Raw genomic sequence first — 13,017 nt, forward strand, 5'->3', positions numbered from 1 at the left:
GACCGCATGGGTTTTCTCAATGATCATCAGTTTTCTCCCACACTCCAAAGACGTACAGGTTTAAAGTTTAATTGGCTTGGGTTTTAATACTTGGTATAAGTGTAACTTGTCCTTAGTGTGTCTAGGCTTGTGTTTGTGTATGGCTGGTTGGCACGGACTGGGTTGGCCGAAGGGCCAGTTTCCAAGCTGTATCTCTAAAACTAAAATCATCTATGTCTTAAAAATATACTAAGACAAACTTGGTAATCTGATTTTTAATTTATTGCTAACCCTACAAGTCCTTCAAACATGTTTCAGCGATGGAAACAATGACATAGACCCAAAAGTTAAGTAAAGCTCTGAGTTCATCTATATTGCGCATCATATTCCTTGCTTGTGAAAAATGAGCATCATCCATGTTTTAAAATATATTAAGACAAATCTTGATGAATTGAGAAGGCAATCTGACCTAACATGTAGGAAATTGTGTGGTGCAGTTGCAATGTCCTTGCTGGGGAAAACAACACAAAAAGCCCAAATGGTGGCACTATGGTGGGCATTCCTGTACAGAAGGGTGGTGGGACCTCTATTGTAAAGGGAGGCAGCTGGTATTTCTATGGTGGCAAAACAAACTCTCGGTTGCTATGTTGTGTTCCTGGTGGTAGGGTCAATGATGTCTTGGAGAGACTGCAGGACATCCTGAAAGGTGAAAGTGTACAGCCAGAAGTCATGATGAACAATAGACAATAGGTGCAGGAGTGGGCAATTTGGCCCTACAAGCCAGCACCGCCATTCAATGTGATCATGGCTAATCATCCACAATTAGTACCCCGTTCCTGCCTTCTCCCTATATCCCTTAACTCCACTATCCCCAAGAGCTCTATCTAACTCTCTCTTGAAAGCATCCAGAGAACCAGCCTCCACTGCCCTCTGAGGCAGAGAATTCCACACACGCACAACTCTCTGTGTGAAAAAAGTTTTTCCTCATCTCCGTTCTAAATGGCTTGCCACTTATTCTTAAACTGTGGCTCCTGGTTCTGGACTCCCCCAACATTGGGAACATATTTCCTGCCTCTAGCGGTCCAAACCCTTAATAATCTTATATGTTTCAATAAGATCCCCTCTCATCCTTCTAAATTCCAGAGTATACAGGTGACATTTTGGAGACAATGACCATACCTGTACATTGTACAATGTACAGAGCACAATTCAAAGCTTGTAATCTCTCAATTCCTTCTGGTGCCACAAACCATTGAGTATTGGATTGGAAGGATACATCAGAGGTATGCACGGCTAAAGAATGGTGCCGGAGAATGGGCTTTGGTTCCTGGATTATTGGAATTGTTTCTGGAAAGGTGGGATCTGTGCAAGTGGGACAAGTTACACCCTAACCAGAGTGGGACCAATATTCCTTGATGCGAGGTTTGCTAGTATTGTTGGGGAAAGGTTTAAACTGATTTGGCAGGGGGAAAGAGACTCAGAGGAGCTGTTCAGATGGAGAGAACAATCACTGAGAAGAGAAATAATCAGATCAATAGGCAGAACAAGCTAAGTGCACAGCAAGGGAATTCAAAGCTAAATTGCATCTATTTTAATCCGAATATCGCTAGAGAGACTCAAAGTTTTAAGTAGCATCCTAACCACAACCCTACCTCAGCAACTACTATAAATTATTTATAGATTGCACTATATACTTTGACTTGCACTGTTAATGTCTGATATCTGACTATAAATAATCATTTACTGTAATATTACTTATTGTTCTTTATTTGGTGTATTCTTGTGCCTGTAAAGCTGCAGCAAATAAGAATTTTTATGCTCTTTTCCCGGTGCCTATGACAATTAAACACCACTAACTCGTGACGCTTGGAACACTTCAATCTCGTTAAAGTAAAGGAGTACTGGGCAAGGGTAGGTTGGGAGCATCTACTTGCAGCCAAGTCTCAAAGGAGAAATAACTAGAGTACAAGGCCAACACATTCCTGTCAGGGAATAGGTAGGAGTAACATGGATAAGGAGTCCTGAATGTCGAGGGATAGCCAGGGTTCGAAAAGAGAAAAAAGGAATTGACAGATAAAGGGAATTCTTGACAGTGGAGGCCCGTCAGAAGCATAAAAAAAGATTCACAAGGATGATTGGTTTTCCCTGGAGCAAAGGATATTTGTGGGTGGCTTTGTATTGGTTTATAAAATCATGAGGGGCAGAGAAAAGATGGATTGTCAGAGTTTTTTCCCCAGGGTAAGGGAGTCTAAAATTAGATAGCACAGATGAAAAGGTTAGAGGGGAAAGGGACCCGAGGGGCAAGCAAAAGGTGGTGGGTATGTGGAATGGGCTCCCAGAGGAAGCAGTGGAGGTGGGTACAATTACAATGTTTAAAAGACTGGTATGTGGAAGGAAAGGTTTTGAGGTTTACGTCGATCAAATGGGACCAGCTCAGGAATATATCTTGGTTGGCAGAAGGCCTGTTTCCATGCTGTATGACTCTATGTGAGCAGAAAGGAAGTTAAGAAGGCTAAGAAGGATTATAAAAAAAACTACTGCCAGTCAGAATTAAGGCAAATCTTGGAGTGTTTTTAAGTATATGAAAGGCAAAAGAATAACCAGGGGAAAAGGTAGGGACAACATATACGGCACATAGCTGCTGCCTCACAACACCAGGGAAACAGGTTCAATCCTGATGTGTGCTGCCTTTGTCAAGTTTGCACGTTCTCTCTGTCACAGCGCGGGTTTCCTATGGGTGCTCCAGTTTCCTCCCCAAAGATGTGCAGGTTTGTGGGTTGACAGCTATCTGTAAATTGCCCCATGTGTGAAGGGAGTGAATACTAAAGTGCGATAACATATAACTAGTGCGAAAGGCTGATCGATGGTCCGAGTGGACTCGTTGGGCCGAAGAGCCTGTTTTCATGCTGTATCTCTAAACTAAACATGGGCATTCTGTGCAGGAGCTAGAAGGTAATAGCTGAGGTCCCAAATGAATACTTTCCATCAGCATTTACAAGGGAACCTGACTTTGTGTTTGGATTTCAGTGAAGGGGTGGATGGGGTGGATGAAAGTGTACTCCACAAATTATGAGGAGATATTGCATACGTTTAGAGAGAATATAAGAGGGACCTTCTTCACCCAAAGTACCTGTTATGCACTGCCTGCCTAAAGCTAGGGTACATCTAAGTAGCATTTTGACGGGTACTTGAATCACCTCATTGCCGAGAAGACTCTGAATCAAGTGCTGGGAAATGGGATTAAATGGAGGGGTGTCCACTGGTTGGCATTAACAAGTTGGGCCAAATGGCCTGATTCTATACTGTATGATTCTATGACTCTTAATAGATGTCATAATTAATTATATTCAAATCGATTATTGTATGGCAACACATTTGTATGGCAAGAACAAAGGAATGTCATGTAAATTATTTAATAAAAGAAAATTATCACAAGGGTTTTACAGATTTAAACTTTTGATTCTATGATGAGTTTATGTTTAACGTTCTCAAATGTCTCAGATCTCATATCCAGCTGCACAGAGAAGGAAAGAAACACCAGAGGGCGCCCTGCTGTGGACTATCATTGCACCCCTGGGTGAATGAAGAAAGAGAAACATAGGTATAAAGATTTAAATATTCAGAGTCTGGACTTAAATTTAAAAGATCAGGATCTGCTGTTAACTATATGGAAGGATTTATTTTAAAAATCAAGTTTAATAATGTAACTTACCATGGTTGACGGCAAATCGCAGTTTTTGTATAACAGCCAGGTTGCCACTGACTCTATAAAGGCCATCAACGTTTAAGCCTGATGGAATAAGATGAATCAACATAAACAGGAATAGAACACGGAGACTGAATTACAGAAATGTAAAAGCTCAATGTTTAAAAATCAATATTGAAAATCATTACTTTGCAAAAAGTGTGATCAGTCTATATTTAAGATGAAATTAAAAGGAAGTATCCACTGTGAAATATGCACAATTACTCTCATTAGGTGAACAATTCTGGATTATTTCGATATTATATCACAAGCATAGTCCAAGCTTGCGTGAAATAGCTTGCGGAAACAAATTAGACTACATACCCTCCTTTTCCACGTGATCAATACACATCGTCACAAATTTAGGTATAGTTGTGCCTTCTCTCTGACATAGACTGCTTAAATTGCATCCAAACACTTGATCTAAATAAAAATAAAAGTTATTGGTAATACAGTTTTACACATGGCCAACATTTTATGATAAGAATAGCGAGCCTAACAACACTCATACATTGAAGATGCAAATAATATTCATTTGCTCCAACCAGAAAATCTTGGACAAAAAATATTTAAATAGCATTTCATATTTGAAATTTAATTTAGATGACAAGCCTTTTTTTTTAAAGAAGGCCCTATTATCCAGGAAGCATATTTTAAAATGTACATGATATAATATCACATAATGTAACAATAATAAAACATTGAAAAATATAACAATATATAATGTAACAATTTTATTGGGAAATTATTTAAATGGAAACAAGTTTTTATTAAAGTTTAATTAGTCAGTTCAGCAATATTTTAATATGAATGGGCAAGGGCGTCCAAGAACCATAAATTCAGATTGATTAGAGTGAAATATATTTACTGCATCATGCACTTTATCTACTCCCCTTCCATTTAGAAAATATCTGTGTTTGAACAGTTCCACAAGTTGAGGGCATATTAACAGGAAGCAACAATGGCTTTGATTGGAAAGACAAAGGTTGTTTTGCTCACTCAGCTGAACTACATTCTTTTGCAGAGGAAGCAAATTAGAAGGAAACTATGCACTTCCTTGTGGCCTGAACAGCAGTTCTGATAAAGACCTATGAAGAGAGCTGCTAGCTCCTTAGCTGCAGGTGGCGTAGGACGACTTGAGCACTTCATGGGGGGACAAAATGGGAGGAGAAATCCACTGGTTTCATTACGTCGTAAAAACAAAAAAAGTCTACAACAATTTGTCATATGTTTATAATCAGATAAATCTAAAAGTGTTTCATTTGTACTTTGAAATGGACTACTTCACCAAATGTGATTTTTTCTCCTTACCTTTAATATAGCCTTTGTCTCGCACAGCTTGGAGTGTTGGTCTTCGTGTCAGAAATTTTTTCAATTTTGTTTTGGTCTTTTTTTGGTCTGCATTATCTACGTTACCAGAGGACTTAATCGCTGGAACAACAAACATAAAACATAAACTACAAAACTATTCAATTAAACAGTCTCAACATTTTAAAGTTGCTTTGTAAGGAAAGAATGATAAAGATTTTAATATAAACATGATGTAAGATGGTGGATACTTTATTGATTCAGAAGACACTTTCTTATAATATAGATTTCATGTTTTTTTTTTAAGTCAATTGGTAAATGAGCCTGACTTTACATTTTCAGCGTGGCTTTTAATGTACCAAGTTTTATAATATCTCCACTAAGAATGTTTTTGCACCAAGCAAAATAGTTTCCTCAGGCTTATGGCAAATTTGGTAGCAACTGATACTGCAGTTCACTTGATGTTTAATGCATAGCTCCATCTGATCAGAGTATTTAACCAGATTCATTCATAAGTCAAGGCCTATGGGATAAGGCAGGATCGGGGTAGTGATTGTGGATTATCAGCCATGATCATAGTGAATGGTGGTGTTGGCTTGAAGGGCAGAATGGCCTACTCCTGCACCTATTGTCTATAAGAGTAACTCTTATTCCCAATAATTTGATTATGCATGAGATAGTTTCTCCGTGTACACTGCAAGCACCTGGTGTACCGGCGTGAAATTCGATGACAAGCATTTTAAAAACATAAATAATGCCAATAAATAATCGTTTGCATGTTATTCCATTTACACGACAGTTTAAAGTGATGTTGCAGAGCTATTGCCAATGTGTTGGTTAAAAAAAATTATCAGGGAGGAAAAAAAAATCGGGTTGATAGTGTAAATTCAGGACATCAATTAAAAAAGCAGGTAACCTTAACCTCATGAAGGGTTTTATTTTCACCATATTTGCAGTGTGGAAACAGAACAAAAAGTTCTCTGATGCTGGCATTGGTGTAGCCAGTGGAAAGGGAACAAAGGCATCATTTCCCCCTCTCACCTACAGGAAACTATTCATACATTTGCTGACAACCTATTACCAACCACATCAATATCAAATGCAATTTTTTAAGAATAATGCATGAATATAGTTTGATAACTGTGATTAAATAAAATGATTGCTTCTGCGTAATGGGAACTATTCAGTATCAATTCGATTCTAATTAATGAACCTATATCAATAACCAACAGAGTCCTCCCACTTCTTGCACTGGCCCCATAGCAGAAACATCCACGTCGCGGGGCTGGGAACTGGAAGTATCCCAAACTAACTCTGCTATTAACCATCATCTATTGCAACAAGTGATGGCTCTCACTGATTGTCGCCAGAAGCTTGCGTTCTTTTTAGGACGGACGATGACAGCGATGTCAACATTTGAAACATGGAAGATGGATACGAAAGAAGACTTCTTGCACTACCTCTGATCACTGAACCTGCTTCTTGAGGTTTCATAAACTTACTACTATTTAGTTAATTCACAACTCCCATTTCTGTGTCAGATGTTCTACCATGACAGAAAAATCCTTAAGACTTTCACAGAAAAAACATTGTTTTTTAAGGGAGAAAGTCACGGAGAACGTAACACAGAAAGCAACAAACACCTCAAGTAACTTCAGATGCTGGAATCTTCAGCAAAGTGCTCAAGTAACTCAGTGCTTCAGGCAACAAAGATAGGCAGATAGACAGAATGCTGGAGTAACTCAGCTGGAGTAAGGTAGCATCTCTGGAGATAGGGAATGGGTGACGTTTCAGGTTGAAACCCTTTTTCAGACAGTCGGGGAGAGGGAAACTAGAGGTATGAAAATGTTCAGAACAAAATCAGAGCCGGCACCGATGACCAAGGAAAGGCAGAGCCCACAATGGTCTATTTTTGGCTGTGGAAGGGGTGATAACAAAGGGATATATGGATGCAAATTGTGGAACTGACAATTAGGGTGAGGCGGAGAGAGGGAGGAAATGCAGGGGTTACTTGAAATTAGTGTAATCAACATTCATACCGCTGAATTACAAGCTGCCCAAGCAAAATATGAGGTGCTGTTCCTCTAATTTGCACTGGGCCTCACTCTGACAGTGGAGGAGGCCCAGGTGTTGCATTTCGTTGTCTCCAATGCATTTCGTTGTCTCTGTACTGTACACTGACAATGACAATTAAAATTGAATCTGAATCTGAATCTGAGGACAGAAAGGTCAGTGTGGGAATGAGAAGGGGTGTTAGTGTTTGGCAACCAGTAGATTGCATGGGCCAAGGCGGTCTGAATATAGGTGTTCAGCTAAACTATTACCTAGTCTGCCCTTGGTCTCGCTGATATATAGGAGTCCACATCGAGAACAACAGATACATTAGATGTTGGAGGAGTTGCAAGTGAACTTCTGCCTCACCTGAAAGGTCTGTTGGGGTCCCTGGATCGAGTCGAGGGAGGAGATATGGGACAGGTGTTGCATCTCCTGCAGTTGCGGGGAAAGTACTGGGCGAGGGGGGTTTGTTTTGGAGTGAACCAGGAGTTGCGGTTCACTCTGCAGAAAATAGAAAGGAGTGAAACTGGGAAGATGCAACTAGTGCGGGGATTCCGCTGGTGGTGGCAAAAATGGAGGAGGATTAAGTGCTGTGTACAACAGCTGATGTGTATTATGGGGATTATGCGCTGTATACAACACATCTGTCCCACTTAGGCGAACACGAACGCGAACGCGAACACACACACGCACACGCAAGCAGGGGGAGCGCTGTCTAAACAAATTCACACTGTACAAAGCCAAGGTGAATCAGACACACACCGCGATGAACAGGGAGGTTGACGCTGTAAAAAGACGGCTAATGCACAGTGTACGGTAAATCCTTTAAAAAAGGGGGGGGGGGGGGGGGAGAGGGGGGGGTAGAAGGAGCTGAGACAACATTTAAGAAGCCAGAGATACACGTCTGTGAAGCTTGGCGGACATTTAACGTTACCGGTCGGTTATCCTTGGTTCTGAAAACTACTGCTTACCTTTTTTTTCCCCCCAATGAGCCAATGAAATTCACCGACCAGCACCGGCTACAACCTACAAGAACCTTCGACCTCCTGGCAACCCATTAGGACCACCTGGCGATCCGCCTACGGCTCGAGAATTCTCGCTACTCTCCGTGGTGGCTTCATTCTAGTCACCGCTAATTTTTCAACGTGTTGAAAAATTCTCGGCGACCATAATGAGACCGCGACTAGTTCTCAGAATGCGGGAACTTCTCACGACCATGAAGGCTACCCCCCGGCACCCACCCGCGAACATGTGGTGACTGCATAGTCTCCTGCAGTCGTCCAAAAAGTCGCCTAAGTGAGACAGGCCCATTAGGGTGCTGTCTGGTGCCTTTACATCCACTTTCTGTACATGCTGGCTTTTTTAACAATATACCCACGATAGAACAAGTGTGTATGATAGAACTAAAGTATGGGTGATAGCTGTGGTCGGCACAGACTCGGTGGGCCAAATTACCTGTATCCACTCTGTACCTGTAAACCACACTATTGGCCTGAACTTAACTCCATTTCCCTCTACATTGATGCTTTCTGGCCTGCCGAGTATTTCTAGCAGTTTCTATTTTTATTACTAATACAAGTGTACAGTTAGGAAGGGGAAAATATAATAAATATTAATGATTAATAGAGCTTTTCCATGGTTGCCATAAAAATCTATGGAGGCCATTGCATCTTTAGTCATAGAAAAATTACAAATATTTTTAGCTCAATTAGTGTAAATTAAGTGTAGTTTTGCTATAATGCGACAGTTATGATTCGAAGAAACCTCACGTGAGAGAAAATCACGCTCTAAAGGCAATTGTGTCAATGGGGAAAAGAGGCTTCGGGACTAGGGAGTTTCTGACTCACAATAACATAATTATTTTTCTCCATGGAATCTTTAAAAATAAAGGTCTTTTTAACAGCAATACATTTATCTTTGTTACTGCAAGGTAAACTACTCAAGGGTGTATGTTACATTGCTTAATAGTATATATTGGTGCACAAGTGTCGATAAAAGCAACTTCTTGAAAAGTTCAATGTCCAGTTTAAAGTAATAGCCGTGCTCTTAAGAGAATAGTGTCTGATTACTGCATGGAGGTTACATGAAAACAATTTTCCCCTCCCTAAACTGTTTAAATCCAAGAAGGTTTCTTTTTGCTTGCCAATTTCCAAAGTAACTTCAAAGTGGTCCTCTGGTTTCCAATCTAAATAGTGTAACAAATTTAGCCCGCTTAATGTAAATACTGTTTCCCTAATTCATCACTATTATCCAATTTGTGTTATGGAAACACATGTTATAGCAGAACTACTTGTACACATTGAGGACCCATAAGAGAATAATAGAGCTTTAAATTGGAACAGTGTTGTGTTTTTGAGTTTACTATAATTAATTAAAAATGTTCGGTATGGAAATGTTTTCAATAATGAGTAATTCCATGCAATGCAATAATGAATCTGTAACTAACTATTAATACCAAATTCAATTTCAGTTCTCTTTTTTGAGTGAACGGAGAACATAGTACAGCACAGAAACAGGCCCTTCGGCCCATAATATTCAGAGTCACAGAGTGATACAGTATGGAAACAGGCCCTTTGGCCCAACTTGCCTACACCGACAAGCTACACTGGTCTCATCTGCCTGCGTTTGGCCCATATCCCACCAAACCTGTCCTATCCATGTACCTGTGTAACTGTTTCTTAAACGTTGGGATAGTCCCAGCCTCAACTACCTCCACTGGCAGCTTGTTCCATACACCCACCACCCTGTGTGAAAAAGTTACCCCTTAAATTCGTATTAAATCTTTTCCCCTTCTCCTTAAACCTATGTCCTCTGGTCCTCGATTCACCTACCCAATCTATTCCTCTATAAGATCACCCCTCATCCTCCTGTGCTCCATGGAATGGAGTCCCAGCCTACTCAACCTCTCCCCATTGCTACTGGCAACATCCTCGTAAATCTTCTCTGTGCCCTTTCCAGCTTGAATTCATGCTGAATATGTTGCCAACTTAAACTAACGTCCTCTGCTTGCACGTGATCCATATCCCTCCATATCCATGTGCCTATCTAGAAGCCTCTAAAATGCCACTATCGTATTTGGCTCCACTATCACCCCTGACAGTGCTTTCCAGGCACCCACCACTCTGTGTGGAAAAACTTGCCCCACACATCACCTAAAATTCTGCCCCTCTCACCTTAAAGCTATGCCCTCTGATTCTTGACATTTCCACCCTGGGATAAGGGTTCTGACTGTCCACCATTAGGTTGCTAACATCCTGCTCGCAATGAAAATGGCAAATAGGAATCATATGTTGTTTGCTGAAATTGACTTTAACCGTATGAAATATATGTATATATATGACTTACGCCGTGATTTCTTTAAGTCTTTATTATTCTTATCTTTATCATGCTTTTCAATGCCGGGAGACTCTGGCATGTCATCATCCGCAGCGTCATCAGACTCTGTCTGCGATGAAATTAATTGTGAGATGCAAATTAGTCTTCAGATTTCTTGAACAGCTTCACAGTGAATCAGTAAAAGCAAAGAAAACGATACAAACAGAAATAGAAAGCAAAATGTTTCTATTTGAATACATACCTGATTACTAATAGTCTCTTCAAGAGCTTTATACCATTCATTGATGAAATTATCATTGTCTAATTGTATCAGTAATTCTGTTCCTTGACGTGTTCGGAGCTAGAAAATGGCAAATTTCCCAATTAATCAAACAGATAATCAAGGAGATCGTCCTTACCGCATTGTTTTTATTACTTAAAAAATTACTTCCTGCGCACAACTTAGACTACCCCGTGTTTTAACTGCATTAGATATTAATCACAAAATTTTACCACGTCTGGTAAACAGTTAAAGTTCAGTAGAACAGCCTTCCCATTGGGCAAGTCAACATAGAGCATTAATAATTTATTGCACATGGCACAATTATCAATACATATATAGGTTGATTAGTATAATATTCAAATGTATAACACATTTTGAACAATGGCAGACTTCAATGCATTACATTAAAAGTATGTAAAGTTACTCTAATATATTTCAGAAATGGAAATGTCACTTTAGACGCAATGAAAAATAAATTATCAATAGAATGGTCTGGTGTTTTGGATGATGTCTCCAGCCCATGTGGTTGGCATGTTGATGTCGTAATTGACATTCCCAGAAAGAGACGTCATAATTGAACTAGCAGGATTTTGTACTTCCATATATGGCAAAATCATTTTTCCCCAGATAAAACTCAGGATTAAAATATTCCCTGTTATCCAACTTCAAATGTGAAGCTAATCTAGGGAGACAAAATTAGGTTTACTATTTAGCATTAACTTTAACAATTAAAATAGTTCAGGAATTTGCTGATTTCAAATCTCTGGTTTATTCATTAAGTTTTAAATTTTTCACAGTAGCATCTCTGTTGGTATGTGGTTTTCTCATGAACAAGGTACAACATGCCACAAATCTGGGTTCACTTATGGTCTCCATTATGGCTTCAAATTCTGCTCTCTTGTACTCAAAAGAATTCATACAGAAGGACCCCAAAATGAAAGGCCATTTTGAATCTTGGGCTTCATTGATAAAACATGAAAAAAATCATTTATTCTTAGTTTCAAATGAAGCTATATAATTGTCAACACTGCAATATGTAATACTGGAGAATGGAGTCCTCCTAATTAATTAATTTAGCCTTGCCATTTCTGATTTTCTTTCTAAAGGCCCAACCAACATTGTGCGCTTGCCCGGACTTATAGCAACAAAGAACAGCTATGATTTGTGTCGTAAGGAACTGCAGATGCTGGTTTAAACCAAAGATAGACACAAAATGCTGATGTAACTCAACGGAAGTTTGAGTTTCAGGTTGACCCGAAAAGTCACCCATTCCTTCTCCCCGTGAACAGCTATGATTTAATATTGCAAAACAACTAATACTACCTTTATGGAAACAACTTGTTCAAGTAATGATTTCTGAATTCCACCAGAGAAAATATTAAAAACCTCAAAGTCAATAATATCCATGAGGCATTTCATCAACTGGTGGAAGATGGCAATATTAATTACTAAGCCCCAAATTCCAAACCAAAAGGAACAGCTTCATGTGGTTTGATTCTCATCTTTCAATTGAAAAATTAGTCAATGACTGAGACAGGCAATATTTAATCACTAACTCATGACCATGGGTTCTTGAGCACACAGGTGAAAATCACTACACATAGAACCACAGGCCAGGAAACAAAACGTGTTCAACAAGTGTTCAGAGCCAGAAAAAAAACTGAGAGCTGAGGGGAAAAGGAGAACGATAAACACCAAGGTTCTCCCCATGATCACGTGGGTTTTCACCGGGTACTCCCGTCTCCTCCAACATTCCAAAGACGTGTAGATTTGTCGGTTGATTGGCTGGGCTAAAATTGTACATTGTCCCAAGTGTGGAAGATTGTGATAGTGTACAGGGTGATCGCTGGTCAGCACGGACTAGGTGGGCCGAAAGGCCTCTTTCCACGCTTATCTCTAAAGTCTAATGGCTGGCTATTTCGCACATTGTACAAAGAAGGAGAATATTTACCTCAATGACATTCTTCTTACTCGATTTATCTTTTGAAGCCCATTCAATTGCAGCCCCTTTTAAATCCACGGTGAATTCAGGTTTAGATTGCGTATTACCAAATTTCTGGAAAAAAAACAAAATATAAAATTGTTAGTTTACTGATATTATATCCAAAATTTATTAAAACACATGCTGGATCCCTTCTCAACAATCTTATCCATGCTTTTTTAGAGGAAGCATTCTATGTATGTTGATCACTTTTAGCAGCGGAAAGGATTTTTTCTTTGAAATCCATTCGTTTTTCATGAGTAGTTTGGTGGGTAGCCAACTTTTTGAACCACCACAATTCTCTGGTGAAGGTAATCCCACTGTGTTACTGTTTTGGAAATTCTATTACAT

At 39.6% G+C, this 13,017-nt stretch overlaps 1 protein-coding gene across 4 annotated transcripts in view; it reads right to left on the reverse strand.

Annotated features, from left to right (window-relative positions):
- Nucleotides 1-13,017, reverse strand: part of LOC129715213 (rho GTPase-activating protein 12-like) — a 136,849-nt gene that overhangs the window by 16,198 nt on the left and 107,634 nt on the right. For all 4 annotated transcript variants that reach the window (XR_008726460.1, XM_055665090.1, XM_055665085.1 and 1 more), the window contains 6 exons: nt 12,637-12,741; nt 10,665-10,763; nt 10,433-10,532; nt 5,036-5,155; nt 4,049-4,147; nt 3,692-3,769 (listed from right to left, as the gene is read on the reverse strand). Coding sequence is in view for 3 of the 4 variants with exons in the window: in XM_055665090.1 (XP_055521065.1) it covers nt 3,692-3,769; nt 4,049-4,147; nt 5,036-5,155; nt 10,433-10,532; nt 10,665-10,763; nt 12,637-12,741 (601 nt within the window). In the remaining variant the exon portion in view is untranslated. The remainder of the gene's footprint in view (nt 1-3,691; nt 3,770-4,048; nt 4,148-5,035; nt 5,156-10,432; nt 10,533-10,664; nt 10,764-12,636; nt 12,742-13,017) is intronic.

This window comes from Leucoraja erinacea, chromosome 2 (genome assembly GCF_028641065.1).
Source record: "Leucoraja erinacea ecotype New England chromosome 2, Leri_hhj_1, whole genome shotgun sequence".
Classification (NCBI taxonomy): domain Eukaryota; kingdom Metazoa; phylum Chordata; class Chondrichthyes; order Rajiformes; family Rajidae; genus Leucoraja; species Leucoraja erinaceus.